Raw genomic sequence first — 27,722 nt, forward strand, 5'->3', positions numbered from 1 at the left:
CAGATTCCCAGCCATAAAACAGTAGCATTGGTCTCTTTAGACTATATTAATTACTGACTTTAACACCTACCTCCCTTTAGAGCTCTGCTTAGTTGTTCCATCTTTTCTTTGGCAGTTTTCAGAAGACGTTGCTCTAACTACAAGACAAAAAAGGCTTGTTTTTATTTGACTCAAATTTGGCAGTATTAAATGACAAATAGTTCGTCCATAACATACCTTGTAACTATGCTCATGGTTTTTAAACCTTGTGTAGTAGTGCATAAATCTGTCTAGTTCCTGAAATTTTTTGTGCTTTTTCTCAGCCTGAAATAGAAGATGGATTTTTCAATTGTGTATTTCTTGACAAAAAAAGCTCCAGGTATCAGTGCATTTTGACAAAAATACAGTGTTTACTGTAAAAGGAGGATTGAGATAAGAGGTTGAACAGATATTCTACATCGTCAGAAGTCAAGAGAAATGTATAAAAGGAAGAACAATACAAGCTAAACACGTCTACATGAGACATTTTATAAAAAGCACATTATATACCAGCACACTTTGTTGAAAAACTATTACCATTATTTCTTCCTCCATTAACCCAACCGCCTCTGTCGTTACTGATCAAGTAATGAAGTTAGTAAAAGTGAATAAGCAAGGAAAGCAGAAAGAACAAACCACAGAAACTTAAAGAAGGTAATCACAATGAAAATGTTTGCTGAAAATATCAACTTATTAATTTCACTTCCAAAAAAAAATGCTTACTTCAGCCGTCATTTCCTTGGACTGTTCTTCAACTTGTTGGATCACTTCATATCGAGTGCATCTATAGTAGCCTCCAGTGGATGAGCTGTGCTTTTTCCATTCTTCCAAACATATCCAACAAAAATCATATTTGCACTGTGGAGGATGCAGAGATGCTTCAGTACGATATGGGTATGCTGAGAGTGTGGGCAAATGCATGATAATGTGGATAAGTGTGAGGTTATCCACCTTACTTGCAAAAAAAAATAGGAAGGCTAGTTATCTGAATGGCGACAAATTGGAAAATCACAGGTTCAATGAGATCCGGATGCCCTCGTACACCAGTCACTGAAAACATGCACTGAAGAAGGCAGATAGTATGGTGACCTTCCAAGTGACAGCATTTCAGCACAGAAGCAGGCATTTCTTGCTGCAATTTGCATAGGGCCTTTATGAAACCACACCTGTCCTGCCTTGTGCAATTTTGGTCTCCTTATCTGCAGAATGATGTTTTTCCTACACAGGAAGAGCAGCGAAGGTTAACAAAACCGATTTCTTGGATGGAAAGGTTAACATATGAGAAGAGGTTGAACTGGTTGGGATTATATTCCCTGGGCTTCGGGGAGAAAGAGAAGCTCATATTAACCTATAAATTTGTAACAGGACGACACAGGGGAATTGCAGGAAGGATGCTTCTGACAACCAGTCTAAGGATATCGAGTAGGTATTTCAGACTGAGAGGAGAAGAAACTTCTTACCCAGCCTGTGAAACTCTCTGCCAGAGAAATGTTTAAGGCCAAAAATAGTGAATGTTTTCAAGAAGGATTTAGATATCGTTCTTAGGCCTAAAGGGATCAAAGGATATGGGGAGAAAGTGGGAAAAGGTATGGAGTTGAATGATCAGACATGATCATATTGAATGGTGTAGCAAGCTTGGTAGGCCAAACAGCTTACTCCTGCTCCTACGTTCTATGTTTTTAAAGATACTGTAACATCTGGTTCCAATATTAAAAGGTCCACAATTCAAATAGTTCACTTTTGAAGTGCATTTCTCTCTATAAATTATGATAAATTTATCCAAATATATTTCAATGTAACTGCACAGAATAAATAATATATTGAAAGATAACATAACCCATACATTATGGCTCTGTCCACATTCAAGCATTCCGTGGTCATTAAAGGTCACAGACTATGGTCAATAACAATGCTACCTTAGTGAAGGGTATCCAACCATGTCTACATTCTCAGATAAATCCAGAAAAGGCCATTTAACTAAATAGATGATTCTATTCTCCAACAAACAGCAGAATTAAGACAAATGTCTACTAAGTAAAAGTGAAATGTATTCCAGAATCTATTCATGGCCTATTTGGAATTTGATCAATCTGAGACTCTGTAGCAGTGTTAAACCCCAAGAGAAAATATGTATCATAAATGTCAGAAAAAGAGCAAAATGCAATTATTCAAGTTTTCTATACTTGGATTAAAACAAAGGGTAGAAGTAGTTCTGGAAAAAAAAACAGAAAAGTGACGGCAAAAGGAAAAAAAATACTGAGTGGGATTTTTTGGGGACAAGCATAAAGAATAGGCTGAATGAGTATTGGATGCCCAAAATTAAGAAGAATTTGCTTTATTTTCTAACCATGTTAACTATTCCTATTGCAAGATGTCAAAGTTAAGAACCAGTGTTTGAAATTAAATATAACATGATGACTTTAACTCACCAAATAGATTATGGAAATACGTAATTCCACAACCTACCTGGATATCATCATTAATATAAAACAATGTTAATGTATCACAAATTTGCCCCATATACAGTTGGTAAAACACTGCTTTCAAGTAATTTAGAATGAGCAGGGCAACATCTCTCTCTGGATGGTCAATTTACAATGCTCACCTTGGCACATTGCATGTGATTGCACCCCTCATTCTTCTGAATTGGAGATTTGCAGTTGGCGCATGGTTTAGAGTTAGACAGCAACCAAAGACAATTGGCAGCATCTTCAAAAGCTTCATTTACACCAGCAACTATTAGCATAACAGAAGATGGTTAGCCATTTAACTGGTTTTGTTTTGCTATGAACTTAAATTATTATTTTCAACCACTGTGAACATTCAACATTGTGAAAAGCTATAAATTACACAAAATACTTTCTTTCTAGGCAATGCTCAAGTGTGCATTGCTTTGACAGCCAAGTACGCAGATTTGTTTCTCAATTTCAATTATATTGTCATGGGAAAGTGACAGAAAGCACGCAGGATTGATTACATGCTAATTCATCCAGACAACTGTCATGTGTTTGCTGAGCTTGTAACTGACAGAAATTTGGCAGGTTAGTTACAGTCAATGAAAACAAACTGCTTAAGAATGCTCCCTCTCTGATGAAGGGTCTAGGCCCGAAACGTCAGCTTTTGTTCTCCTGAGATGCTGCTTGGCCTGCTGTGTTCATCCAGCTTCACACTTTATTATCATTGCTTAAGAAACTCAGCGGGTCTGGCAGCATCTGTGGAAAGAAAGCAGTGTTAATGTTTTGTGTTCAGTGATCCTTCTTCAGAACTACTGGCAGCAAGGAAAGGGTAGTCTATATGCAGAGGATAGAGCCTGCCACTTCAACACACCATTACATTTCCTGGCCAACAATTGCGGCCTGCTGCAGTATTCCAGCAAGGCATAGATCAAACTGGAAGAATAATACATTTTGCCCTTGCTTGGGGGATTTCAAGCCTTCAAGATTCAATTCTGGAACCTGAAAGCTTTGCTTGAGGGCTTTCACCACCACCACAGGCTACAACCTGTCATGACATGGGCTGCTTTCAGCACAAACATCAACTTTTCCTCCTTCACGGTCCCCCTTATCAGACTTTTTTCTCTCTAACGTTCCCTCATCTACCCCTTCCTGTCTAAGTGTCTTTCTCTCCCTCCATCTCAACCTATTTGCTTACTCTTCTCTTCCTCTTCCACATGACCCACCCCAATCCCCCAGGCCTGATTTCCTAGCTGCTAATAGTTCTGAGGAAGGATCATTGGATTTCTTCACAGCTGTTGCCAGATCCACTAAGTTTCTCCTGTAATTTCTGTTTTGTTTCCAGCATTCACGGTTTTGTTTTTAATTTTAGCTACAGCCAATGTAGGTTTTGAAAGTAAAAAAGAATCAGGTGGACAAAGAAAGTCGCAGCATTTTGCCTTTTATAATGCTGGACACTCAATTCCACAGAATGGAACTAAAGTTGCATGCATACAAAGCATCCCCAAAGTCCTAACAAGTAGCATTGATCCATCCCACTACAGTCAGACTGTACATTATAAGATTTATATTCTGATATCAACCTTTTGAATATGCAGCTAAAGTGAGAAGACTCTAAATACTGGAAGTCTTCTCCCAGAGAAATAGAGGTGGAGGATGAAATTTAACAAATGTACACAATTCTGAAACTGTTTGATCATTCTACATATATGAGAGGAGAGTGAAGACAGACAATTTTGCAGGTTAAAAATTACCGGTTTGGTCTTATAAAGTGCATTATCTTGGTTTACTTTTCCTCAGTAGATTATTTATTGTGTTGTTCTATAATTAAGAAATTTGGGAGTGGGGCAGCAATGAGAAAGCCAACAACAGTAAGCTTGGACTGAGTTGACGGTTGGGATAGATTGAAAGGCAGATTGTGAAATGTTCAAATTTCAGTACTGTCACGAGCTACAAAAATGCAAAAATAAAAATCTTTAAAAGAATCAGACAAGAATGCAAAGCAAATCTTACGTTCTTCTGGTTTCATTTCTGTGATTTTCTGGAGCCAGTTTTTCCATGTTGAACAATCACAGGGTTCATGGGCTTCTCCTAGACACTCCCTAAGGGAAATAATATATTAACATCCTAAAAAGTTCAATTGAAAGAAATAATTTCAAAATAATGAATCGATTTGGAGCAAAATAATTAGGATATTGGCCACCCAATGGTACAAAGGATCTGCGTTACAGTATGGAAGTGCACCAGGAATGAGGGTCCATTGAATTATTATTTCATGCAAATTCTGATTTCCATTAGCATATTGAAAAGAGCAACTGAATCATCCAAAAAACACTGGAGAAAAAGATCATTCAGTTGATTGGGTCTGCTCTGCCATTCAATGAGATCACAGCTGATCTGTGAATCTTCAACTACACTTTCCTATCTTTTACAATGAGCCTCTATTCCCTTACTAATGAAAAATCTATATCTCAACATACTATTTACTTAATGCCAGAGTCTTGACAGCCTTTTGCAGTAAAAAAATTCCGAAGATTCACGATCTTCAGAGAAGGAATTCCTCCTCATTGCTGTCCTAACTAAGTGATCCCTTACTCGAAGATTGTGCCCTCTAGTTCTGGACTCTCCCACAAGGGAAAATAGCATCTCAGTATCTACCCAACCCAGTCCTGTAAGAATCCTGCTCTCAATCTAAACTCCAACAAGTGCAGGCCCAAATTACACAACCTCCTCTGATGAGGAAAATCCCTGGGATTAACCGAGTGAACCCTTCTCTCTGGTCTGTTTTCAATGCCAATGCAGCCTTTCTTAGATAAGGGGATCAAAACTGTTCACAGTTTTTCAGGTGTGATCTAACTACTACCCTGTATAGTTTAAGCAAGAATTTCAGATCTTTGTATTCCAGTTTCTTTGAAATATACACAATTGCTTGTGAGGGAAATAAAGAAAATTTCCATTTCCTATTGTCCAATGAACTTAATGCTAGCTTTTTATGATTCCGTAGGACCCATAAAGTTATAGGAGCAGAATGGAGGCCATTCAGCTCATTGAGTTTATTTTGCCATTCTATCAAGGTGAGCATATTTCTCAACTTCATTCTCTTACCTTCTCCCTTCAATCCCTGATCCCCTTACTAAACAAGAATCTATCAATCTCTCTCAAATACACTAAATGACTTAGCTTCCACAGTCCTTGCAGCAATGAATTCCATAGAGTCACCACCCTCTTGCTGAAGAAATTCCTTCTCAATTCAGTTCTAAAAGGCCATGTCTTCTCCCCGAGCCCCCGCCTCCCCTGCTAATGGTAACATCTTTTCCACACTAAGTTTCAATCAAACCAACCCCCTCATCCTTCTAAACTCCATCAATTACAGACGTACAGTCCTCAACCACTTCTCATGTGACAAGCCCTTCATCCCCAGGATCATTCTTGTAAATGTCCTCTGGGGTCCTCCAACGCAGCACATTTTTCCTTAGATATGGGGCCCAGAACTGCACACAAATTCCAAATGCAGATTCAACAGAGCCTTATAAAGTCTCAAAAGCACATCTTTCCTTCTGTATTCTAGTCCTCTCAAAAAGAATGTTAACATTGCATTTGCCTTCCTAACTGCCAACTGAGTCTGCATGTTAACCTTAAGAACATCTTGAACCAGGACCCTCAGTCCCTTTGTGCTTCAGACTTCCCAGTTTAGAAAATATTATACACGTCTATTCTTCCTACCAAAGTACTTATAATTACATTCTCCCATAGTATATACAATCTGCTACTTCTTTTTCCACTCGCCTAGCATGCCCAAGTCCTTCTGCAAACACACCGTCTCCTCAACACCACTTGCCCCTCAATCTATTTTTGTGTCATCTGCAAACTCAGTAACAATGCCATCAGTTCCTTTGTCCTTCATAATTCATGCACAAGAACCCCCAATCCCTTTGCGCTGCAGCTTTTTGCAGTCTTTTCCCGTTAATACAATATTCAGCTTCTCGACCCTTCCTGCCAAACCTCCCATTTTTTCACATTACATTCCAACTAGAAGTGTTGATTAAGTAAAAGTGAGTGGGTGAAGCCATAAGACACAAGAACAGAAAGCCATAAGACAAAAGAACAGGAGTTGGCCTTTTGGCCCCTCCAGCCCCGATCTGGCATTCCTCACATCCACTTCACTGTTCTTTCCCCTTATTCCTCAATTCTCCCAGTAACCAAGAATCTAATCTTAATTATACAAGAGGACTCTGCCCCCGTAACTCTTAGTGGCAAGGAGTTCCAAAGACTCGAATCCTCAGAAAAAATTCTAGAGAGTGACAGACAGCATGCGAGAGAAGCACCGAGGGAGGGAGGGAGAGAGAGAGAGCGAGAGAGAGCATGCGAGAGCGAGAGAGAGCGCGCGAGAGCGAGAGAGAGCGCGCGAGAGCGAGAGAGAGCGCGCGAGAGCGAGAGAGAGCGCGCGAGAGCGAGAGCGAGAGAGAGAGCGAGAGAGAGAGCGAGAGCGAGAGAGAGAGAGCGAGAGAGAGCGAGAGAGAGAGCGAGAGAGAGCGAGAGAGAGAGCGAGAGAGAGAGAGCGAGAGAGAGAGAGCGCGAGAGAGAGAGCGAGAGAGAGAGCGCGAGAGAGAGAGCGCGAGAGAGAGAGCGCGAGAGAGAGAGAGCGAGAGAGAGAGAGCGAGAGAGAGAGAGCGAGAGACAGACAGACAAGGACTGAAGGAGTAAAGATGGCAACTTATGAGGATAAGAAGGTTCAATTATTTGAAGTATTGTACAAAATGGAAGGTTTCAACTTCTTGGAATATTGATATCAGTTCTACAACTGAAGCCTCTGGTTAATGAAGGACAGGTTATATTTTAACAGTCTGAACCTGTGGTGCTCCTCGTCAGGTTCATGTTGTGAGTTGACAGAGAGTGAACTAAGGTGGCAAAGGATAGCATTAGAATATGGTACAAGAGAGCAGAGGTAGGATAAAACAAATGTTTTGAATAGCATACAGAAGGAGTAGCACTGCATAAATTAGGTTCAAACTGAGAGTATAAGGAAAACAAATAAAGGTTTACAATTCATGGATGTAAACAGGCAAGTGAATAATGCTTGATGAATAAGATTGGTAACCTGCAAGTGCAACCAGTGTTTCCAAGAATTGGGTGGTTAGTATTCAGGAATATGTATTATTGAGAAATAGACAAGTAAAAATGGGAAGTAGGGCAGAAATACTGGTTAGAAAAATATGCTGTAATGTCAGTAAGAGCATGCCTTGAAGGGTTAAAATTCAGAGGATATATGGTAGTGAGGAAAGTTTGCAAGTAGGCTGCAAAGTTTTGTTGACAGCAAGTCTGTGCAGACTTAACATTTTTATTGATTATACGTAAATGTTAACATCATACTATCTTCATCTACAGCATGGCTGACCCACTGAGCAACAGAACCATGGGACAAAATGAGAAGCATGACAGCAAGGAAAAAATCTGAGTAAAGCAGAGATAAGCAGAAAATGATTTATGGCCATACTGTGCATTATTCAGTAGTGTCTAACCTCCAAATTTAAATTAGCCAATTTTCAAAATTAACAGGAAAAAGCCCAAAATTCCATGTAATAAATGGAGATTAGAACAAAGAAAATTACAGTTCAGAAACAGGCTCTTCAGCCCTCCAAGCCTGCACCGACATGCTACCTGTCACAACTAAAACCCCACACCCTTCTGGGGACCATATCCCTCTTCTAATCCTATTCATATATTTGTCAAGACGCCCTTTAAAAGTCTCTATAGTATCTGCTTCCACTAACTCCCCTGGCAGCCAGTTCCAGGCACCACCTCCCTCTGTGTAAAAAAAACTTGCCTCGTACATCACCTTTAAACCTTACCCCTCGCACCTTAAACCCATGGCCCCTGGTAACTGACTCTTCCACCCTGGGAAAAAGCTTCTGACTGTCCAGTCTGTCCATGCCCTTTATAATCTTGTAGACCTCTATCAGGTCACCCCTCAACATTTGTTGTTCCAGTCAGGACAATCCAAGTTTCTCCAACCTCTCCTCATAGCTAATGCCCCCCCATACTAGGCATCATCCTGGTAAATCTTTTCTGTACCCTCGCCAAAGCCACCACATCCTTCCGGTAGTGTGGCGACCAGAATTGAACACAATATTCCAAATTCGACCTAACTAAGGTTCTATAAAGCTGCAACATTACCTTCCCTTTTTTAAAATTCAATGCCCCGGCCGAGGGAGGCAAGCATGCCATATGCCTTATTGATCACCTTTTCCACTAGGGTTGCCACTTTCAGTGACCTGTGCACCTGTACACCCAGATCCCTCTGCCTATCAGTACTCTTAAGGGTTCTGCCATTTACCGTATATTTTCCATCTGGATTAGACCTTCCAAAATGAATTACATTTTTCCAGATTAAACTCCAAATGCCATCTCTCTGCCAAAGTCATCAACTGATCTATATCCCGCTGTATCCTTTGACGGTCCTCATCGCTATCCACAATTCTACCAACCATTGTCATCAGCAAACTTACTAATCAGACCAGTTACATTCTCTTCCAAATCATTTATATATCTTAGAAACAGCAAAGGTCCCAACATTGATTCCTGAGGAATGCCACTAGTCACAGTCCTCTATTCAGAAATGTACCCTTCCACTGCTACCCTCTGTCTTCTATGACCGAGCCAGTTTTTTTTTTTATCCATGTTGCAAGCTCACCTCGACCCCATGCGACTTTACCTTTTGTATCAGCCTGCCATGAGGGACATTGTCAAAGGCCTTACTGAAGTCCATGTAGACAACATCCACTGCCCGGCCCTCATCAATCATCTTTGTCACGTCCTCAAAAAAGTCAACGAAGTTAGTGAGACACGACCTCTTCTTCACAAAACCATGTTGCCTCTCACTAATATGCCCATTGATTTACAGATTGGAATAAATCCTACCTCGAAAAATCCTCTCCAATAATTTCCCTACCCCTGATCTAAGGCTTAACAGCCTTTAATTAGCTGGATTATCCTTGCCACCCTTCTTAAGCATTGGAACAACACTGGCTATTCTCCAATCCTCTGGGACCTCCCTGTAGCCAGTGAGATACAAAGATTTCCCTCAAGGCTCCAGCAATGTCCTCCCTTGCCTCTCTCAGTAATTTCATCCAATAAGTACAAAAATCAACAAATCAAGTACAGTATGAATTCATTAGCAATGATCACATAAAATGAGCACAGGGTTAAGGCTGCACTCTGATGCTGAAGGATTCGTGAATTATCTTCTGGGATCCAACTGATTTGAGGTATGCTATGTTCAATAAAGAATGCATATAATCATGAAAGAATGACAATCGTATGCCCTAAGAAAGTGCAAATAACCACCTGGTGACTCCTTACAATAAAGATTCACAATAGAAAAGTAAGTCTGTAGAAATTAGTAACTGAATATTTTTTTAAAATCTGCAACTTAAATTTCTCAGCACTAACCAACAGAAGAGGTGCCCCTTTCCACAATCCACTGCTGGTGCACTTAGTAGAGGAAAACTTAGTTGGTCCATTGTAGAACCTGATCTTTGACAGGTTAATCTTACTGCTCTTTCACAACCAGGAGTGGGACACCATCTGATAACTGGGTTATTTTCCACAAAAGCCTAAAATGAAAAAAAATTAACGCATTGAAATTTGACAAAGAACAATCATTAAGAACCAAAGAAGTGGTTGGTTTAATGCTTTCACATTTACACAAGCTGGATCAAAACCCAACTCAGGCCAGGTATCCAATTTTGTTTTTTGTTTTTTTTATATACAGACTTCTCCATCCTCAGTATTTTGTTTGTAAGAGACAGAAGTAAAACTGGAGCCTCAAAATTTATTAAGATCCGTTGTGTCAATACATTTTCAATAACAACTTTTGAAATTATATTTCTTCATGTTAAATCTTTATGCAAGTGTGTGAAAATTTCCTTCATAACAATGCATTTAACACATCAAAATTTGCCTCAAAAGGACAGATAAAAGGAGGGCACAGCATGTTTGGCTTGTTTGTGTCAGTGTTCCCTTGGGGCATATCAGAGGATAGTTGCAAACATGTCAAGGTAGTTTTCAGTACCATACCGGAGAATGGTCATTGGAGTGTGCTGGGAATGAGTGATATCAGGACAGTCAACCAAATTTAACGTGCTCCAATCTAAAGATCATGCACCCAACAGTGTTACTCAATAGTGTTAAAAACATAGAAAACCTGGGTGATAATTCATTTTCTGCTGATTGCCTAAGATTACTGGTCTATAATACATCATTTGTACCTTCTGGCATTAATGTTCAGACTAGTGCTTGCTCAATGATGCAACTCAGGATGAAAAGTGAACAGATCAGATCAGTCTGAACACATGCTTGGGTCATTTTGAAAAAAGTATCTACAGTTTCTATTCAGTCAGTGCTACTTGAAAACAAAGCAAGTAAACACGAGGAGTCTGGTTCTACAGAGATATGACTGTGAAAATTGGGTTCAAAAGATCAGACTTCTTTTTGCCTTTCATCCAGTACCAGCATATGCAAATCTTGTGATGTGCTGTACCTCCTTCACTGTGGTTTACTGGTTTGGTTACTTTTTGCTGTTTCAGTGTCCTGTTTTCAGCTGGAACACCCCAGACTCAAAGTACAATGGAGGTCAGGCAACATAAAGAAACAACAGGAAATGTTCAAGAAGGGGCAAAAAAATTGGAGCGTGCGGAAGTTATCAACAAAATGAGCAGTGGAACCAAATAATAATGTATCACTGATTAAATGTGGAATTTAATTGACTTAAGGAAGTTGAAGATGAGCAAGGTACAAGAAAAGAACATTTAGCAAAGACAATGGGATAAGTAGCATAGGGAGTTGATGTTTAATATTGCTCCATTTAGCATAGTGCTGTTTTAACATTAAGTTATTGGGGCCATAAAACATGTTAAACATCACTATATTGATTTTAACTTTGTTCGCTGCAGTAGTTGACTGAATTGGTGCCAGTTTAGTACAACTGCTACCTCACAGACTGGGTGTTGCCTCGAAAGACCAACCTTCCTGCACCACATCACTGTTTGATATCTGAATCAAGGATGCCACACCCACGAGGCTCAATGACCACACACCAAAGCCACTGCTCAATCCTGCCTGACAACATCCCCACCAACTGCCAGTAACCCCATGATCTGCTCTGACATGACAGAAATGCCCATTTGCAAACCGCAAGGCTCCGATCACCATGCACTTACTCCTTTGTGTTCTTCCTTCACCCCTCAAAAAACAGAGCATCCAGAATCCAGTTGCTCAACTCCACTGCAACAAAGGTTGGGAAAAATGATCTGCTGCAAGAGCCCATTTTTTTTGCAAAGGGGGAGAAACGGAATGAGGTTAAGGAACTGATGTTGTTAAAAAAGGGTGTAACATTTCTGTCAGTACATGGTAAGGTTTTCAGCATGGTGCTCCTTAACAGATTTAAAGTAGAAGATGGTTACTTTACTGAAGCTGGTTTGGGGGGGGGGGGGGGGGCACAGATCGTGCAGTGAGCAGATCTTTATGCTCAGAACAACTCAGAGCAAATTCTCAGCCAACAGGAACTACTTGTTTTCAATCTCCTTGATTTCAGGAAAGCCTTCAATAATGTCCATTGCAAGCATTCTGATATTCAGCAAGGCACAACGGCACCCTGGAGAGGTAGATTAGTATTTGAGGCATAATTAAAAATCTCAGTTTTGACTAATAAACTTACCATGGATTCCTTGAACATCACAGAAATAGGGCAAGGCTGCAAATCTCTCCAACCCTTTTTGTCTTAGTTACTGATATCATGAGAATGGTAATGATTGGTCATAGGTTCAGGGGGAACAGCTTTAGTTCACAAACCTGGATTTTGCATATGACGTTGCCTTGCTGGGCTCAAGAACTGAATGCACCCTTACGGTTTAGACGGACATAGGCCAAACGCTGGTTAATGGGGCTAGATTAATTTAGGATATCCTTATCCAAGAAAATCTACACTATCATTGTTGGTTGTCCAGAGAACATTCACTATACTGATACCAGGTATGGAGTGACTGTGTTAAGAGGAGAGGTTGAGTAGTTCGGGCCTACATCCATTGGAATTTAGAAGACTGAGACGTGACTTTATTGAAGTTTACAAGATTCTTAGGGGATTTACAGTATAGATGGGGAAAGATCATTTCCCCATGGATGGGACCCAGGAGTAGAACAAAATTCCAATCCTTTTCTTCTGCATGGACCCAAGATCTTTGCGGGCAGCCACATCTGGAATCAGATGTCAATGCTACCATCTGAACTGGTACATCGATCATCCTGCATGGAACATTAGAGCACCTGAGCATTCTCATCACAAAGAACCTGCTGAACCCAAGGTCATAGTCCCAGAATAAAGGGTTCACACGGTTAAGATAGAGATGAGGAGGAATTTCTTCTCTCAGAAGGTGATGAATCCATGGAATTCTTAACTGCAGACAGGTGTTGAGCCTGGGCTATCGAGCATATTCAAAGCTGTGGCAGAGTTTTAAATCACTAGGGGAATCAAGGGTTATGTAGAAGAGAACAAAGCAGAATTGAGTATTATCAGATCAGCCACAATTTTACTGAGCAAAATCAATGTCCTGAATGGCCCATTTCTGCTCCTATGTCTTCTGGCCTCCGTACTTCATAGCACACAGTTACACACTACCTTCATGATCAATACTATTAGAAAGCAACTCAAGATTTTCTAATATTTCCTCTAATATCCTTTGAAATATAAACCCAAAACTAAAAGTAACACAAGCCTAAAGAACAAGCAATTGTCTTCAATGATACTGTCAACACCTGTCATCATTGTTCCTCTGAAAGTGACAACAACTGGAATCTATACTAGTAACTTTCTTAAGGCAGATTGAGTTCATAATCACAGCTGAGTCATCTCGTTGGTCCTAAAAAAATCTAATTTTACATTTTTCAAATGCAGTTTGCTTGCATGATGATAGAAATGTTTTACAAGTAATATAAAAGCTTTCAATACTTTCCTATCTCTCTAATCCCTCATATGTCCACTGCTAATATCATTTTACTGACAGTGAAATAAAACAGACAAGGATAATCAGTGTTTTAAATTTCCTAGTTTGTCATTTGTGAAAATTAATGCAATTGGCTGCTTGCTTTAGTTGAATTTCTGTAGCTGTTTCCCCGGATCATCCCTCAATTTGTACTTAAAGAGTTACAATGATTAAAGTTCTTGTCATCGTAACAATGCCATTAGTCATCAAGTTCCCATTAATCTATTGCATATGATGTTTTCTACACTTTACTTAAAAGCTTATTACATTGCAACTTAGTTTGCGGGATGGCTGGTTTGCAATGCTTCGCCATGCCAACAGCATAGGTTCATTTCCTGCACTGGCTTAACACTACCATGAAGGTCTGTCATTTTTGACCTCGCCCCTCACCTAAGGCATGAAGACCCTCCGGTTAAACGACCATCAGCCATCTCTCTCTAATGAGAGCACAGCTCTGTAGTCTTTTGGGACTATGGTGACCTCTTTACTTATCATATAAGCGAACAATGTTAGTATCCTAACAAACATTTTTAAGTATATATTATGTAACCAAATACATGAATACTGAATTAAGTAGTTTAAATCACCCTCAGTGGTTATCAGATTGCAAAGCTTACCTTAATGTCAAACTGCAAATAACGTTTGTCCATTTCTCTGGAAACCAAGTTTTCTATGATATCTACAGGAACTAGCTGAAAGCAGTCAAAGGCGGGACAAATTATATTGTGGGCTTCTCCCTCTTGAATCTTGATATTCAAAAACCTATTGAAAGTATAGCTATTAGTATAAACATTAGGGAATTGGACGTGCCTTAATAGTTAATTACGAGTTCAAACCAGCCAAAACTTAACTGCTCAGATTTTGAGATTAGCAGTGATTGAACCAGTTACTGGCTGTGTTACATTTTAAACAGATTTTATGTCTTAGACAGTTTAGATTTGCACTGCAACTTGTTTCAATTAGAGATTTCAGTACACATGGTGGACAAATTAATCTTTATTAAAACATTAAACTTAAACCCAAGAATATCATTGGCAGTGCCTGTTGAGTATAATTGAGAAATCTGTAGTCAGGATCAATTACCTAAATTTTAACTGGCAATGCCAACATGATCAACAAAAAAAAACCAAATTTCTGTCAGTGAATACTTAATTATGACATTATCCGGTATCTGGAATGTTGGAGATCGGACCCAATTTGGGAAACCCATGTCAGGATCCCACAGAAGGCCTATTGGGCACATATGTCCAAGACATCTATCGAAGATACAGGGTGATTTGCCTGCATACTTACCCTATGTCATGCTGGTTGATACATGTTTAACTCAAACATCAAGAAGCATAACTAGCTGAGCATCACACCTGTACAATGAGCCACTCCTACAGACACCATCAGTGATAACTGTACTGACTGGAGACTTTCATTGGGATGAGATGTCCCGGGTGAAAGATCAGCAATTGGTTGGCTCACAGAAGTTGGGTCAAAGAAATCTTTCTGGTCATATCAATGCATGCAACTTTGAGGCTGACTTGTAGGTCTGAGGCAAAATGTTTTGCAGGCTGCATGTGAATTATTGCGTACAGTTCTGGTCGCTGCATTATAGGAAGGATGTGGAAGCATTGGAAACGGTGCAGAGGAGATTTACCAGGATGGTATGGAGGGAAGGTCTTATGAGGAAAGGCAAGGACATGCGGCTGTTTTCGTTAGAGAGAAGAAGGTTAAGAGGTGACCTAATAGAGATATACAAGATGATCAGAGGATTAGATGGGGTGGATAGTGAGAGCCTTTTTCCTTGGATGGTGATGTTAGCACAAGGGGACATGGAAATTGAGGGGAGATACATATAGAACAGATGTCAGAGGTAGGTTCTTTACTCAGTAGTAAGGGCGTGGAATGCCCTACCTGCAACAGTCATAGACTTGCCAAGTTTAAGGGCATTTAAATGGTCGTTGGATAAACATATGGATGACAACGGAATAGTGTAGGTTAGATGGGCTTCAGGTTGGTTTCACAGGTCGGCGCAACACCGAGGGCCGAAGGGCCTGTACTGCGCTGCAATGTTCTAATATCTAAATAAACAATACCGACGTGTCCTTCTAGCGTTGTTTTACATTGTAATGTGATTGTATTCATTTTCTCAAACTAGAAACTAAAGAATTCAAGGAGGTAATTTGCAAAAGAAAAAGGAATCTTGAGGAGAATGATACAAGTGTGAGGGTGGCTTGGGCAAGAAAAACAAAATCAGTCATGAGTAGAAAGAGGAGAACATCACTGTTAAACAAGATCTTAGAATCTCCCCTGATTCACACTGGAGCTCACTAAAAATCATTCATGTTGTGGTATTTGGTTTTACTCATTTTCAGCACCAGTCACAGTCTTTTGGAAATGAGTTGCCAAACCTCCTGTACTGGAAACCTGCTGGACAATGCTGCCTCAGAAAGGTGACTTTAGATGTTTCAAATCTGGAATTTCAATTTTAGATTCTTTTGAACACTTATATACAGTATAATTATATGAAAGATATGGGGCAGGAATGTTGAAAGCACTGCAACATCACTGCGTATTATTTTAAGTGCTGATTGCTGCTCATCTTTAAACACCAGCTTTTTTTTCTCAGCATTGCTGGCCATTCGTATTTTCTGACCCAACTCCACAAGGTCTGACTATACAAGCATAAAGCAATATATTAGATAATACATCAAGTTTTGCTTACAGGCGAGAAATTTTGTGAAATTGTTCAGTAGTTGTGACATAATTTTTAAGGGAAACTTGCTTTGAGGTATGCAATCTATTATTTTTATGCACAGATGTCACAAACAAGGGGCACAGAGAGATGTACAGATCTTTCACGGCTACGTGGAAACACAGCACAGGAAATCGCTGAGCTGGCCAACCTTGCTATGTCTTATGTTTCAGGGCACCTTCTGCAATCACGAGTTAGTCCAGAGGCTTGTTGCCCACAATGCAACTGGCACTGGTGTTCATTGATTTACACTGGATCATCACCAAACAACCGAAATTTTAAAATTCTACATTATTAAATTTCTTCATGACCTCACCTGCTCACCCCATCGCTCTTAATCTGTGATCTCTTCCTACCCTTCAACTTTCAAAAGAATTTCTTGTGTTTTAGAGTGCCCTAAACAAAACTGTTAGAACACAGGAGGCCACTTTTTGGCCCATGCTTTTACTGCCTCTACTACTCTCCAGGAATGCACTGCAGATCTTACTTCATGAAAGCGTCACTTTTGCATCTATTACCAATTACATCAAATCTGCGCCCTGTCGTTTTGATCCCTTCACAAAGTTTTACAGAAAACAGTTACCTATTATTTAAGGTTAACATCCTGGAAGATAAACTACTTTTTTTAAACTGGCTCGTTCAAGGGCAAGAAGTCTGCTGTTCCAGCAGCAGCAAAATATCAAGACACCATACCATCTTAAGTATAAAAGTTATCCCAAGATATTTAAATTGTGTTTATTCAGTTTTTTAGCATAATAAAACATCCCAAGACAGTTCACAGGAAACTTATAAAGAAAATGTGACATTAAGGCATACTAAGAGATTTGAGATTTGCTTTGCAAAAGTCATGGATTTTCAGGAGCGTTCAAAGAAGGCGAATATGAGAAGTGGTGATATTTGGCAAAGAAATTCCAGAATTTTGGGGATGAATTAATTGTCGTGGCATTTCACAAGAGTCATTCAAAGCAAAATTAGACAAAATTAAGGCAGTGCAGTGGCTCAGTCGCTAGCACTACTGCCTCAGTGCTAGGGACCAGGTTCAGTTCCAACCTTAGGTGACCGTTTGTGTGGAGTTTGCACATTTTCCCTACATCTGCGTTGGTTTCCTCCCCCAATCCAAAGATGTGCAAGTTAGGTGGCTTAGCCACATTAAATTGCCAGTGTCTAGGAGTGTGCAGGATAGGTGGATTATAGAGAAATATAGGAAAATATAGAGTTACAGGGATGGAGGATGAGCGGGGGTCTGGGTCTGGGTGGGATGTTCTTCAGGACGGTCAGTGTGAACTCGATGGGGCAAAGACCTATTTCTATGCTGTAGGGATTCAATAGTTACACTGAACTGTGTAATGCGATATTAGGATTTATCATCAAAAGTGCTTGGTCAAAGAGGTAAGTTTCAAGAATTGTTTTAAAAGGATGGACAAGAAACTGAGGGGTTCAAGGGAGAGAATTCCTGAGCTAGGGCACGGACAAAAAGGAAGGAAAAGAAGAAAAAAGCTTAAATGAAAGGAAGTAAAAAGGGATGAGTTCAGGTCTTCATTAACAGGCAAAATGTGTGCAAGAGTGGACACAGGGAATGCTCAGCTACACAGATAAAAGACTTGACATTAATAAATCGTCTATTTGCATGGCATCTTATCCAAAAGTATTTGCATACCAAGGTTGTGTCAATTGGGCGATCTAAATTATTATCAGCATTTTTTTCTCCAGTATTATATAATTATAATTATAAATCTTCAAGTCTATTAACATTAAAAATTCAAAAGCCATCTATTTTCCCTAGAAGTCACACCAAACATCCTTTCTTTGTCATGAAGTACACTTTAACAATCCCTTCTATAAACTTGCCTTGAACTCGAGTGACTTTGTAAATTCCCATTTCTAACTCACTGAACTGCAAGCCTACATAGACCTCTTTCCGGATCACAGGCAAGATTTTTGCCTCCAATGAACTGCTGAATGCTTGTGTCAATGACTGGCAAAGGACAGTCCCCTTTCTTTAACAGCCCGTGGCCAAATGCATTAATCTGATCAGTTTGGAAATATCTTATTCCATCTAGGTAGAACTGCATCCATTTGGTCCTTTTAAATTTTTTTATTGTGTCAACTACAAGAGAAGCATTTTCTCTTCAGCTGTAAACATAACATGCCTCGGATTTAATATACCAGACAGCAAAATAGAAGAATAAGCAAAAATACTTTCTACAGTGGTTCCCAAGATACCTGCAGAATAGAAAGCATAATATTTAGTACCGTAATTACAGGATTAGAAATGGGAAAGGGGTGGGGTAGTACCTTTGAAAAAGACATTTCTGCACTCTGATGTAAGCTACTTCCCCATTGTTTCAAGAAAAAGGAGTGAAACTCTGAAAGCTTGTGATTCCAAATAAACCTGGTGTCGTGATTTTTAATCTTGTCCACCCCAGTCCAACACCGGCACCTCCACATCAATTTCAGCATGATACTTACCCTTCCCAGCATCCTCGGCAAAATTCATGACCACAAGGCACATCTACAGGATCTTCAAACACAGAAATGTTGCACAAGCAAATGCCACACTGTGGAAAATAAATTATTGCAAATTATTATTAAAGTTGCATGTTTTTGTTTTACATAAGACTGTGAACCATTATCACAATTTTCAAACTGTTCCAATTTGGACACAAGTCTGTTTTTTGTGGAAAGGCACCCTGGTTTTCTTTTGCTTACAACTAGTGGGAGAAGTCTCCGTTGATCCACGAAGCCTCGTGGCAGTAAGCGAACAGCTTGAATAGTTCGGCTGTAAAGCGCCTCAGAGAGCAGACTTAACCAAAAGTGATGAAAGAATTCACATCTCATAGGTAACCGTGAAGAATGGCAAAGCATACAAAGGAGAATTCAAATATATGCCAACTGGAAGTAGCATACCTACTATGCTGGACCCAGGAAAAACGAATTGAATTTATGATTTCATAATACAAGGGAACTCTTCAGGTGATAATGGGAACTGCAGATGCTGGAGAATCCAAGATAATAAAATGTGAGGCTGGATGAACACAGCAGGCCAAGCAGCATCTCAGGAGCACAAAAGCTGACATTTCGAGACCTCTCTGATGAGGGGTCTAGGCCCAAAACGTCAGCTTTTGTGCTCCTGAGATGCTGCTTGGCCTGCTGTGTTCATCCAGCCTCACATTTTATTATCTTGAACTCTTCAGGCGTTGGTGGAGAAGGATAAAATTTAGAACTGAGCTGATAGCATCAGCTACGCAAGAAATTTGTATTAAAATACGAAATATTGCACTGTAGTCCTTTTGGTTGATCGCTAGGTTTTCAAATTTCTTTTTTGAATGTTAAAATTCAACAAGTTTATAAAAATTTCCCAAAATTCACATTTGAGAATATTAGCTCAAATTTTCTGTTGGCTAGTTACAGTCATAGAGTCAATGAGTAATGGAAACAGTCATTTTAGCCAAAACCGCTCTATGCTGGCCATGGTACCTGCTCAGCTAGTTCAAATTAGCCGCATTTAGTCCATATCCCTCTAAATCCCTCTCATCCATTTACCTATCCAAATGTTTTTAAAATGTTTTTATCGTGCTGTCTCGACCACTCTCTGGTAGTCCATTCCATATACGCACCACTCTCTGCGTGACAAAGTTGCCCCTCAGGTCGTTCTTAAATCTATTCCCTCTAGTTAAACCTTAAACCTATGCCCTCTAGTTTTCAATTCTCCAGCCCTGGGAAAAAGACTATAAGCCTCCATCCTATCTATGTCCCTCATTATTTTATACACCTCAATAAGGTCATCCCTCCTTCTCCTACGTACCAAGGAATAAAGTTGTATCCTGGCCAACCTCTCCCTATAACTCGGGCCAACTAGTCCTGGCAACATCCTCAAATCTTCTTTGCACACTTTCCTGTTTAGCTATGTCTTTCCTATAACAGGCTGATCAAAACTCTACACAATACTCCTAATCCGGCCTCTCCAATGACTTACATAATTGTAACATGATGTCCCAATGCTTACACTCAATGCCTTGACTGACGGAAGACAAGCATGCCAAATGCGTTCTTCACTACCTTGTCCACCTGTGATGCCGCTTTTGATGAACCATGTACTTGTACTCCTCGGTGTCTCGGTTCCACGACACTCCTCAGGACCTTACCATTTACAGTATAAGTCCTACCTTGGTTGGACTTTCCAAAGTGCAACACCTCACACTTATCTGTATTGAATTGCATTTGCCAATCCTCAGCCTACTTCCCCATCTGATCCCTCTAATTTTTCACGAGCTTCCTCACTAGCATCAATACGTCTCAATTTTGCACCATCCGCAAACTTATTAATTATGCCTTGTACATTCACATCCAGGACATTTACGTAAATAACAAAGGTCCCCGCACTGACCCCTGTGGCACACCACTAGTCACATGCCTCCAGTCTGAGTAACAACCTTCACCCATCAACCTCCGCTTCCCACCATTCAGCCAATTTTGAATCCAATTAGCTAGCTCTCCCTGGATTCCATATGACCTAACATTCATGACTAGCATGCTGTGTAGGATCCTGTCAAAGGCCTTTCTAAAGTCCAGAAAGACAACATCCACTCCGCTACCCTTATCTATCCTCTTGGTTATCTCTTCAAAAAGCTCCAAATGATTTGTCAGGCCAGAAGCTGGGAATACTTCTTAAAGTCAGTCCAACTTCTACAAGGCACAAGTCAGAAGCACGATAGAATATTTCCTACGTGCTTAGATGGGTGCAGCCCCAATGACTCTCAAGAAGCTTGACAAAGCAGCCCGCTTGACTGGCATTACATCCACAAGAATCCACTCCCTCCACCGCCGACGCTCAGTAGCAGCAGTGTGTACTATCTACAAGAATGAACTGCAGAAATTCACCAAAGATCTTCAGACAGCACCTTCCAAACCCACGACCACTTCCTTCTAGAAGAACAAGGGCAGCAGATATATGGGAACACCATCACCTCCAAGTCACATCATCTTGACTTGGAAGTATATCGCAGTTCCTTCACTGTCACTAGGTCAAAAACCTGGAATTCCCTCCCTAATCACATTGTGGTTCACCCCACAGCAGGAGGACTGTAGCAGTTCAAAAAGGCAGCTCACCACTGAGTAAGCACTGAGGAGAAACATTCATTAAAAATCACCCCCACTTCCTGTGGCTCCACACATAGATGGCCATGCTTATCTTTAAGGGACCGATTCTCTCCTTAGCCACCCTCTTACTCTTAATATAAAACTTTAGAACCTGTTGGGATTCTCTTTAACCTTATCTGCTAGATCCATCTCAGACCCTCTTTTTGCTCTTCTGATTTCCCTTTCGAGTGCGCTCCTACACTTTTTATTATCATCTAAGAATTCACTTGAGCCCAATAGCTTAGACCCAATGTATGCCTCCTTCTTTTTCCTGACCAGTGCCTCAATATCTCTCATCAGCCAGGGAGCCCTAACCCTGTCAGCTTTTCCCCTTCACCCCTACAGGACATATTGTCCCTGGACTCTGAAGATCAGTCTTTTAAAAGCCTCCCATTTGCCAGTCGTGCCTTTTCCTTCAAATAGACTTTCCAATCGATCTTTGTTAGATCCTGCCTAATGGCCCCAAAATCAGCCCTGCTCTAGGTCAGCGGCTTAACCTGTGGACCTGTCCTTTTTTTTTATAACCACTTTAAAACTATGATGGTTATGGTCACAGGACCCAAAGTGCTCTCTGACTGATGCTTCAGTCACGAGTCTGAACTCATTTCCTAACAGAAGGACCAGTGTTGCACCCTCCCAAGTAGAGCGCTCTGCATATTGATTTAGGAAACTTTCTTGGACACATTTGACAAATTCCACCCGGTCCAGGCCTTTTACATTCTGGATGACCCACTCAATACTGGGGAAATTAAAATCTCCAACCAATAGTATTCTATTATTCCTACAGGTATCTGCAATGTCTCTACACACCTGCTCCTCCAGTACCTACTGGCTATTTGGGGGCCTATAATATAGTCGCAACAGAGTGACCATCCCCTTCTTGTTCCTAAGTTCTAACCACATGGCCTCATTTCTGAAGAAGGGTCTAGGCCCGAAACATCAGCCTTCCTGCTCCTCTGATGCTGCTCGGCCTGCTGTGCTCATCCATGTTACCTCTGGCCTCATTTGGTGATCCCTTGAGAATATCCTTTAAGCGCCGTTGTTATGTCCTGCCTTATCAAAAGGCAAACTTCCCTCTCCTCACTTACTTATATTTCTGTCATACGTGTAGCTTCTGTATCCTGGAACACTGAACTGCCAGTCCTGTCCTTCTCTCAGCCATGTTTCTGTTATGGCTATAACATCTCAGTCCCCAGAGCCAATCCGTGCTCTGAGCTCATCTGCCTTACCAGTCAGGCCTCATACTTGAAATAAATGCACTTTAAACCAGTAATCTTTTCCCTCCCTTTCCTGTGCCCCTGGCTATCCTGAATAGTAAACTGGTTTTCGATGGCCAATGTTTTATTCCCAACCTCTCGATGACTCCTCTCTTATTCAGAGTCTCACACCCCTAACAAACTAGTTTAAACTCTCCTGGGTAACACTAACAAATCTCCCTGCAAGGATTTTGGATCCTGTCCAGTTCAAGTGTAACTTGTCCTTGTTGTACAGGTCACCTCTACCCCCAGAAGAGATCCCAATAATCCAGGAACTGAAAACCCAGCCCCCTACACCAGGTCCCCAGTCACGCATTCATCTGGCCTATCTTTGTATTTCCAGCCTCACTATTATTCCAACATAGATGGGAGGATTGCTTTCTGAAGGTACTACCACCTGGGAAATCGAACATTTCACTAGGCAAGAAAAAAAAATACGTAGGAAGGCAAATGGTGAGGATGACAAGAGTTTGCAGAGGTTTTGCTAATACAAATCTACACAACTATACAAGATCACAGCAAGAATACTGTAGCCCTTAATGAAGGAAACATATACTGCATTAGAGGTAGTCGAGAGAAATTCACTAGGCTGCTCCCAAGGATGGAGGGATGGTTTTCTGAGAAGCTAACTGGTTAAGGCTTATATTTACTGTGGTTTAGAAGAATGAGAGGTGACTTTTATGTTTCGCATGCTATATCTGATAAAACTAGTCAATAAAGATGTGGCTCCTTAATGTGAAGTATCCGTTATTTGCACAGCATATCAAGTTTTGACTCATTTAAGGTCTGCTTAACGATGCTACCTTTTGTGGTAGGTGGCGCAATGATTCAGTGACTAGCACTGCTTCCTCAGCGCCAGGAACGTGGGCTCGAGCACACCCGCAGGCGACTGTGTGGAGATTGCACGTTCTCCCCGAGTCTATGTGGGTTTCCTGCGGGTGCTTCAGTTTCATCCCACAGTCCAAAGATGTGCCAGCTGGGTGGATTGGTCATACTAAATTGCCCATAGTGTTCGGGGATGTGTAAAATAGGTGGGTTAAAGGGGGATGGGTCTGGGTGGGATGCTCTAAGGGTCAGTGTGGACTTGTTGGGCTGAAGGGCCTGTTTTCACACTGTAGAGATTCTATGATTCTTAGAGGACTTGACAGGGTAGATGCAGAGAGGTTGTTTCCCCTTGTACGGCAGTCTAGGACCAGAGGACTTAATCTCAGAACAAAGGTGTAACCGAGGTCTGAGAGAGATGAGCAAGAATTTCTTCTCTTAGAGTGGGGAATCTGTGGAATTCCTTACTGCAGACTATTGTTAAGGCTAGATTGTCATGTATATTCAACAGTGAGGTAGACATATTTTCAATAACTAAGATAATTAAGGATAATGGGTAAACAGAAGGGAAGTGGAGGTGAAAAATATCACCCTAAAAACCAACAATTCTGGCAAAGATGGTCGGAAAACTATGACAAATAGCAATTATTCATATGGCATACAGATTCGAAGTTATATCACTTCAGTGCATCTCTAAAATTCCGTTCAATCAAACAAAGTTTTGGTAAATAAAAGATTTGACTATATATAACTCATGTTCGTATCCTTGTACAAATCTTGAAGTTAAGGCTACTTTTATATTCTGCAAGCAGAGGATTCATTAGCCAAATATTTTCCAAGTAAAATCACTAACATACCACAAGTGTGTCCTCATCAGTGGGAGATAAACTGACATCATCTGGAGATGTGACTGAGGAACGGGTGGTACGAGGGGTTCGAGGTGAGGGGAGAGTGTCCCATGCATTATATCCACTAGGTGGTGGAATTGGCATCTGAATGCCTGAACGTTGGCAACAGTCTTCAGGGTTTAACATCCAGGCTTCAAGCAGTTTTTCTCGATCCCAGTCTATGAAAATACACATTGAAAACAGGAAACACAAAGTTAGTACTGTTAAAAGTGGCCTTAAATTACTGTGGTTTGATTACGGTTCTTATTTGACTGTATTTTCATGACAGGTTTACAAACTGGAGGAAAAATGGCATTAATCAATTCTTCCCACTGAGCTACCACAAAACGCACTCACCAGACCATAGGGATGATTCATGGGAAGGAGAAAGAACAAGGGAGAAGAAAGAAAAAGGAATTTTGTGCCACGATAGTGGAGAAAGAAACATTGCAACCAAGAAAAAGTGTAGCAACTCTGATCTTGTGGAATGGAAGATGCTGAAAAAGCAGAGGAAAAGACAAAGAAAAACATGTCCAAAAAGGATCAAAAGTTAACGGTTTAAAAGCATTACAGGCTGGAAATAAGGCTTTATTGTTAGACACAGAGGGGAACAGGAGTCATGTTTCCAATCAAATTTCCAGTTTTAACCAATTCTTGCCACATTTCCTGTCATCTCGTATTTATTTTTTCTCCCTTGTCCAGTTTATTTCTGCTAATACCCACAACTCTCTCATGGTCTTCCACAACTTCAAGAAATTCCTCAACTGAACTGCTTCTGTCACAACAGACATCCAGCACCCTCTATTTTGCATCCCCTTTGGTCATGAGCAATGTTCAGGCCTGGGCCAATGTCGTACAACTTGGCTGAACTTCTCACACAAAACTCCTCCTCAGATTCACGCTTAAATAAATTCTGCTCTGGGAATCTGTATCAGCTCTAGATACGTCTTCTTTCTCTTTGGTTACATGAAACATTCTTAGTTTCTTTCCAACTCTGATTCCCTCCATTACCTCATTTTCCCTGTCTTTTGATAACTGCACATCAGCACCACTTCTTGACTTACCTTTGACCAAGAGAATTTCCATTTTGCTTCCAACTTTTGCAATCTTGATTTTCACATGGTCCGTATTCAAATTTTCCCATTTATATTTCAGTTTCTGAGGATAGGCTATTGATCAACATGCATGGTTTACCCACCGATTCCCAAAATTATTTTGATTACACCTCCTTCTACTCCACTTCCTGAAAGCATAATATTCCAATAAGCCCTTAATAATTCCCAATCTATTTCCCACATTTTCTCTCCCACCTTTTCCCCATTCCCAAAACCAGAGTAGGGCTCACATGCTCCCCACTTTCCAACCCACCAGCCTTCACGTTCGACAAACAAATCTTCACTATTTCTGCTACTTGCAGTGTGAAGTCATTACCTATCACATCTTCCCTTTGTGTCCTCTATTGATACATTTCACAAGAACTGCCCCAAATCACAACGGCACTTTGAGACCAAACACTTAAAAGAATGTACCTACATGTCAATTAGCATCTAGTAACCAACAAGCAATTATTGAAACACAAAATTTGAATTTGGACACTGAATTGTAAAAGGAGCAGCAAAGTTGTGACAGAATATTTAAATCGATGACCTCAACAATTAATAAAGTTACCGTGAGCTCGGAGCAGTGCCTCTGCAGTAAAAAGTGGGGCTTGAAGCATGTCTGCAGTTTCCACTATCAGCATATCTTTCAGCCTCCTTAGGTCCTGTGGCCTTAGGCCCTCATATGGCTTCAGAGTGGGTGGGTGGGTGAGAAGAGAAAGAAAAATTAATTGGATAGATAGTGGTAAATTGAACATCCAGCTCCTCCAATGATATTCTGTACATGTCATCTATTGTTAGAAAGTTTATCATAAACATGGAAATCACTTGCAAAAAGATTCTTATTTTATCTTAAATGTTGAAACTACGATGAACAACTCATCAGGATAGAGGAGTTAACATGTCAAAACGCTAAAACAAGGCAACAGTTTCAAATTGAACAATAATCATATCTATTTTAGGAGAAATTGGTTACCAGCTTCTTCACTTCCCAGACTTAACTTAGTTCCATGAAATTTCCATGATTGAAATGGGAATGGTGACCTGGAACAGGTCAGTAAAAACAAAACTGATGCTGAAGGGTAAAGAGTATTTTTGACAGGCTTTGGCTGGCAGAGTTCTCAATATGTTGACAGCTTTCTCTTTTCATATAGTGAATCATCCAAATGTTGGCAAGGAGAGAGTTAGAGAAGTTGAGCCGAGACAATGCAGAGATTGCTAAACACAGAAGGGTGTAAAAATGGAAGAAGAAGCCAGTTGCATGCGAGATCAGAAGAAATAGTATGACAGCAAAGGTGGCAATGCTTGAAATATGGATTTATGGAATTAAATGTAAATGAAATTGAGACTTTCAGTTCAGCAGTCACCACCGACGAACAAATAATACTGGAACAGTAGGTCATTTGGCTCCTCAAGTTTACGTCTATTGTCTACCTGACATTCAGTAATATCATGGTTGGTCTGGTTGCATTTAGAATTCCAAATTCCCTTCAACCTGACTATCTTGGATTCTGTAGCATAAGTAAAAAAACCTGCTTCTGCCTTGAAAATATTCAATGACCCTGCTACTGCCTCTTTTATCTTCAAAGGCACAAAGCTCCAAAGTTTAACAACATTCTCATATTAAAAAAAGATCATTCAAGGGATATGGGGTTATCTGGCTTGGTAGCATTTATTGCCAATCCTTAATTGCCCTCAAGTCATGGTAAGCTGTATTCTGGAACTGTCGCAGTCCATTTGGTGCAGGCACACCCACAATTCTGTTAGGGAGGAAGTGCAAGGATTTTGACTCAACATCGAAGGAATGGCGATATACTTCCAAGTGAGGATGTGGGGTGGCTTGGAAAGGTATTTGCAGGTGGTGGTACTGCCAAGTATCCACTGTCTGTGATCTTCTAAATGGTAGAGGTTGTGGGCTTGGAAGATTGCTGATAAGCTTTGGTAAGTATCAGCACAACACCTTAAACATGTTTCTAGTCAAAAGCAATCCCCAGGATTTTGATAGAGGGGCAAATTCAGTATAGTTACGTCATTGAAAATCAATGGGTGAGGGCAAGACTCTCTCTTGTTGGAGATGATCATTGCCTCACACTCGCAAGACGTATTACTTACAAGAAATCTAGATATTGTTCAGATCTTGATGCATTTGAACTCTGACTACTTTGGTATCTGAGGAATCACGAATGGTGCTAAATATTGTGCAGTGAACATCTGCACTTCTGACCTTAATAGAACAATGCTGTATGGAACAGGCCCACGTTGGTGCTGACC

The 27,722-nt window shown here is 40.5% G+C and overlaps 1 protein-coding gene across 6 annotated transcripts in view; it reads right to left on the minus strand.

The window, feature by feature from the left end:
- The window catches only part of ankib1a (ankyrin repeat and IBR domain containing 1a), a 90,857-nt gene that overhangs the window by 30,718 nt on the left and 32,417 nt on the right, over positions 1-27,722 (minus strand). For all 6 annotated transcript variants that reach the window (XM_048554217.2, XM_048554235.2, XM_048554210.2 and 3 more), the window contains 10 exons: positions 26,023-26,140; positions 24,325-24,533; positions 18,720-18,808; positions 14,125-14,269; positions 9,921-10,084; positions 4,485-4,573; positions 2,624-2,754; positions 742-876; positions 217-303; positions 71-137 (listed from right to left, as the gene is read on the minus strand). In XM_048554217.2, the coding sequence (XP_048410174.1) occupies positions 71-137; positions 217-303; positions 742-876; positions 2,624-2,754; positions 4,485-4,573; positions 9,921-10,084; positions 14,125-14,269; positions 18,720-18,808; positions 24,325-24,533; positions 26,023-26,140 (1,234 nt within the window). The remainder of the gene's footprint in view (positions 1-70; positions 138-216; positions 304-741; positions 877-2,623; positions 2,755-4,484; positions 4,574-9,920; positions 10,085-14,124; positions 14,270-18,719; positions 18,809-24,324; positions 24,534-26,022; positions 26,141-27,722) is intronic.

Source organism: Stegostoma tigrinum, chromosome 2 (genome assembly GCF_030684315.1).
Source record: "Stegostoma tigrinum isolate sSteTig4 chromosome 2, sSteTig4.hap1, whole genome shotgun sequence".
NCBI lineage: Eukaryota > Metazoa > Chordata > Chondrichthyes > Orectolobiformes > Stegostomatidae > Stegostoma > Stegostoma tigrinum.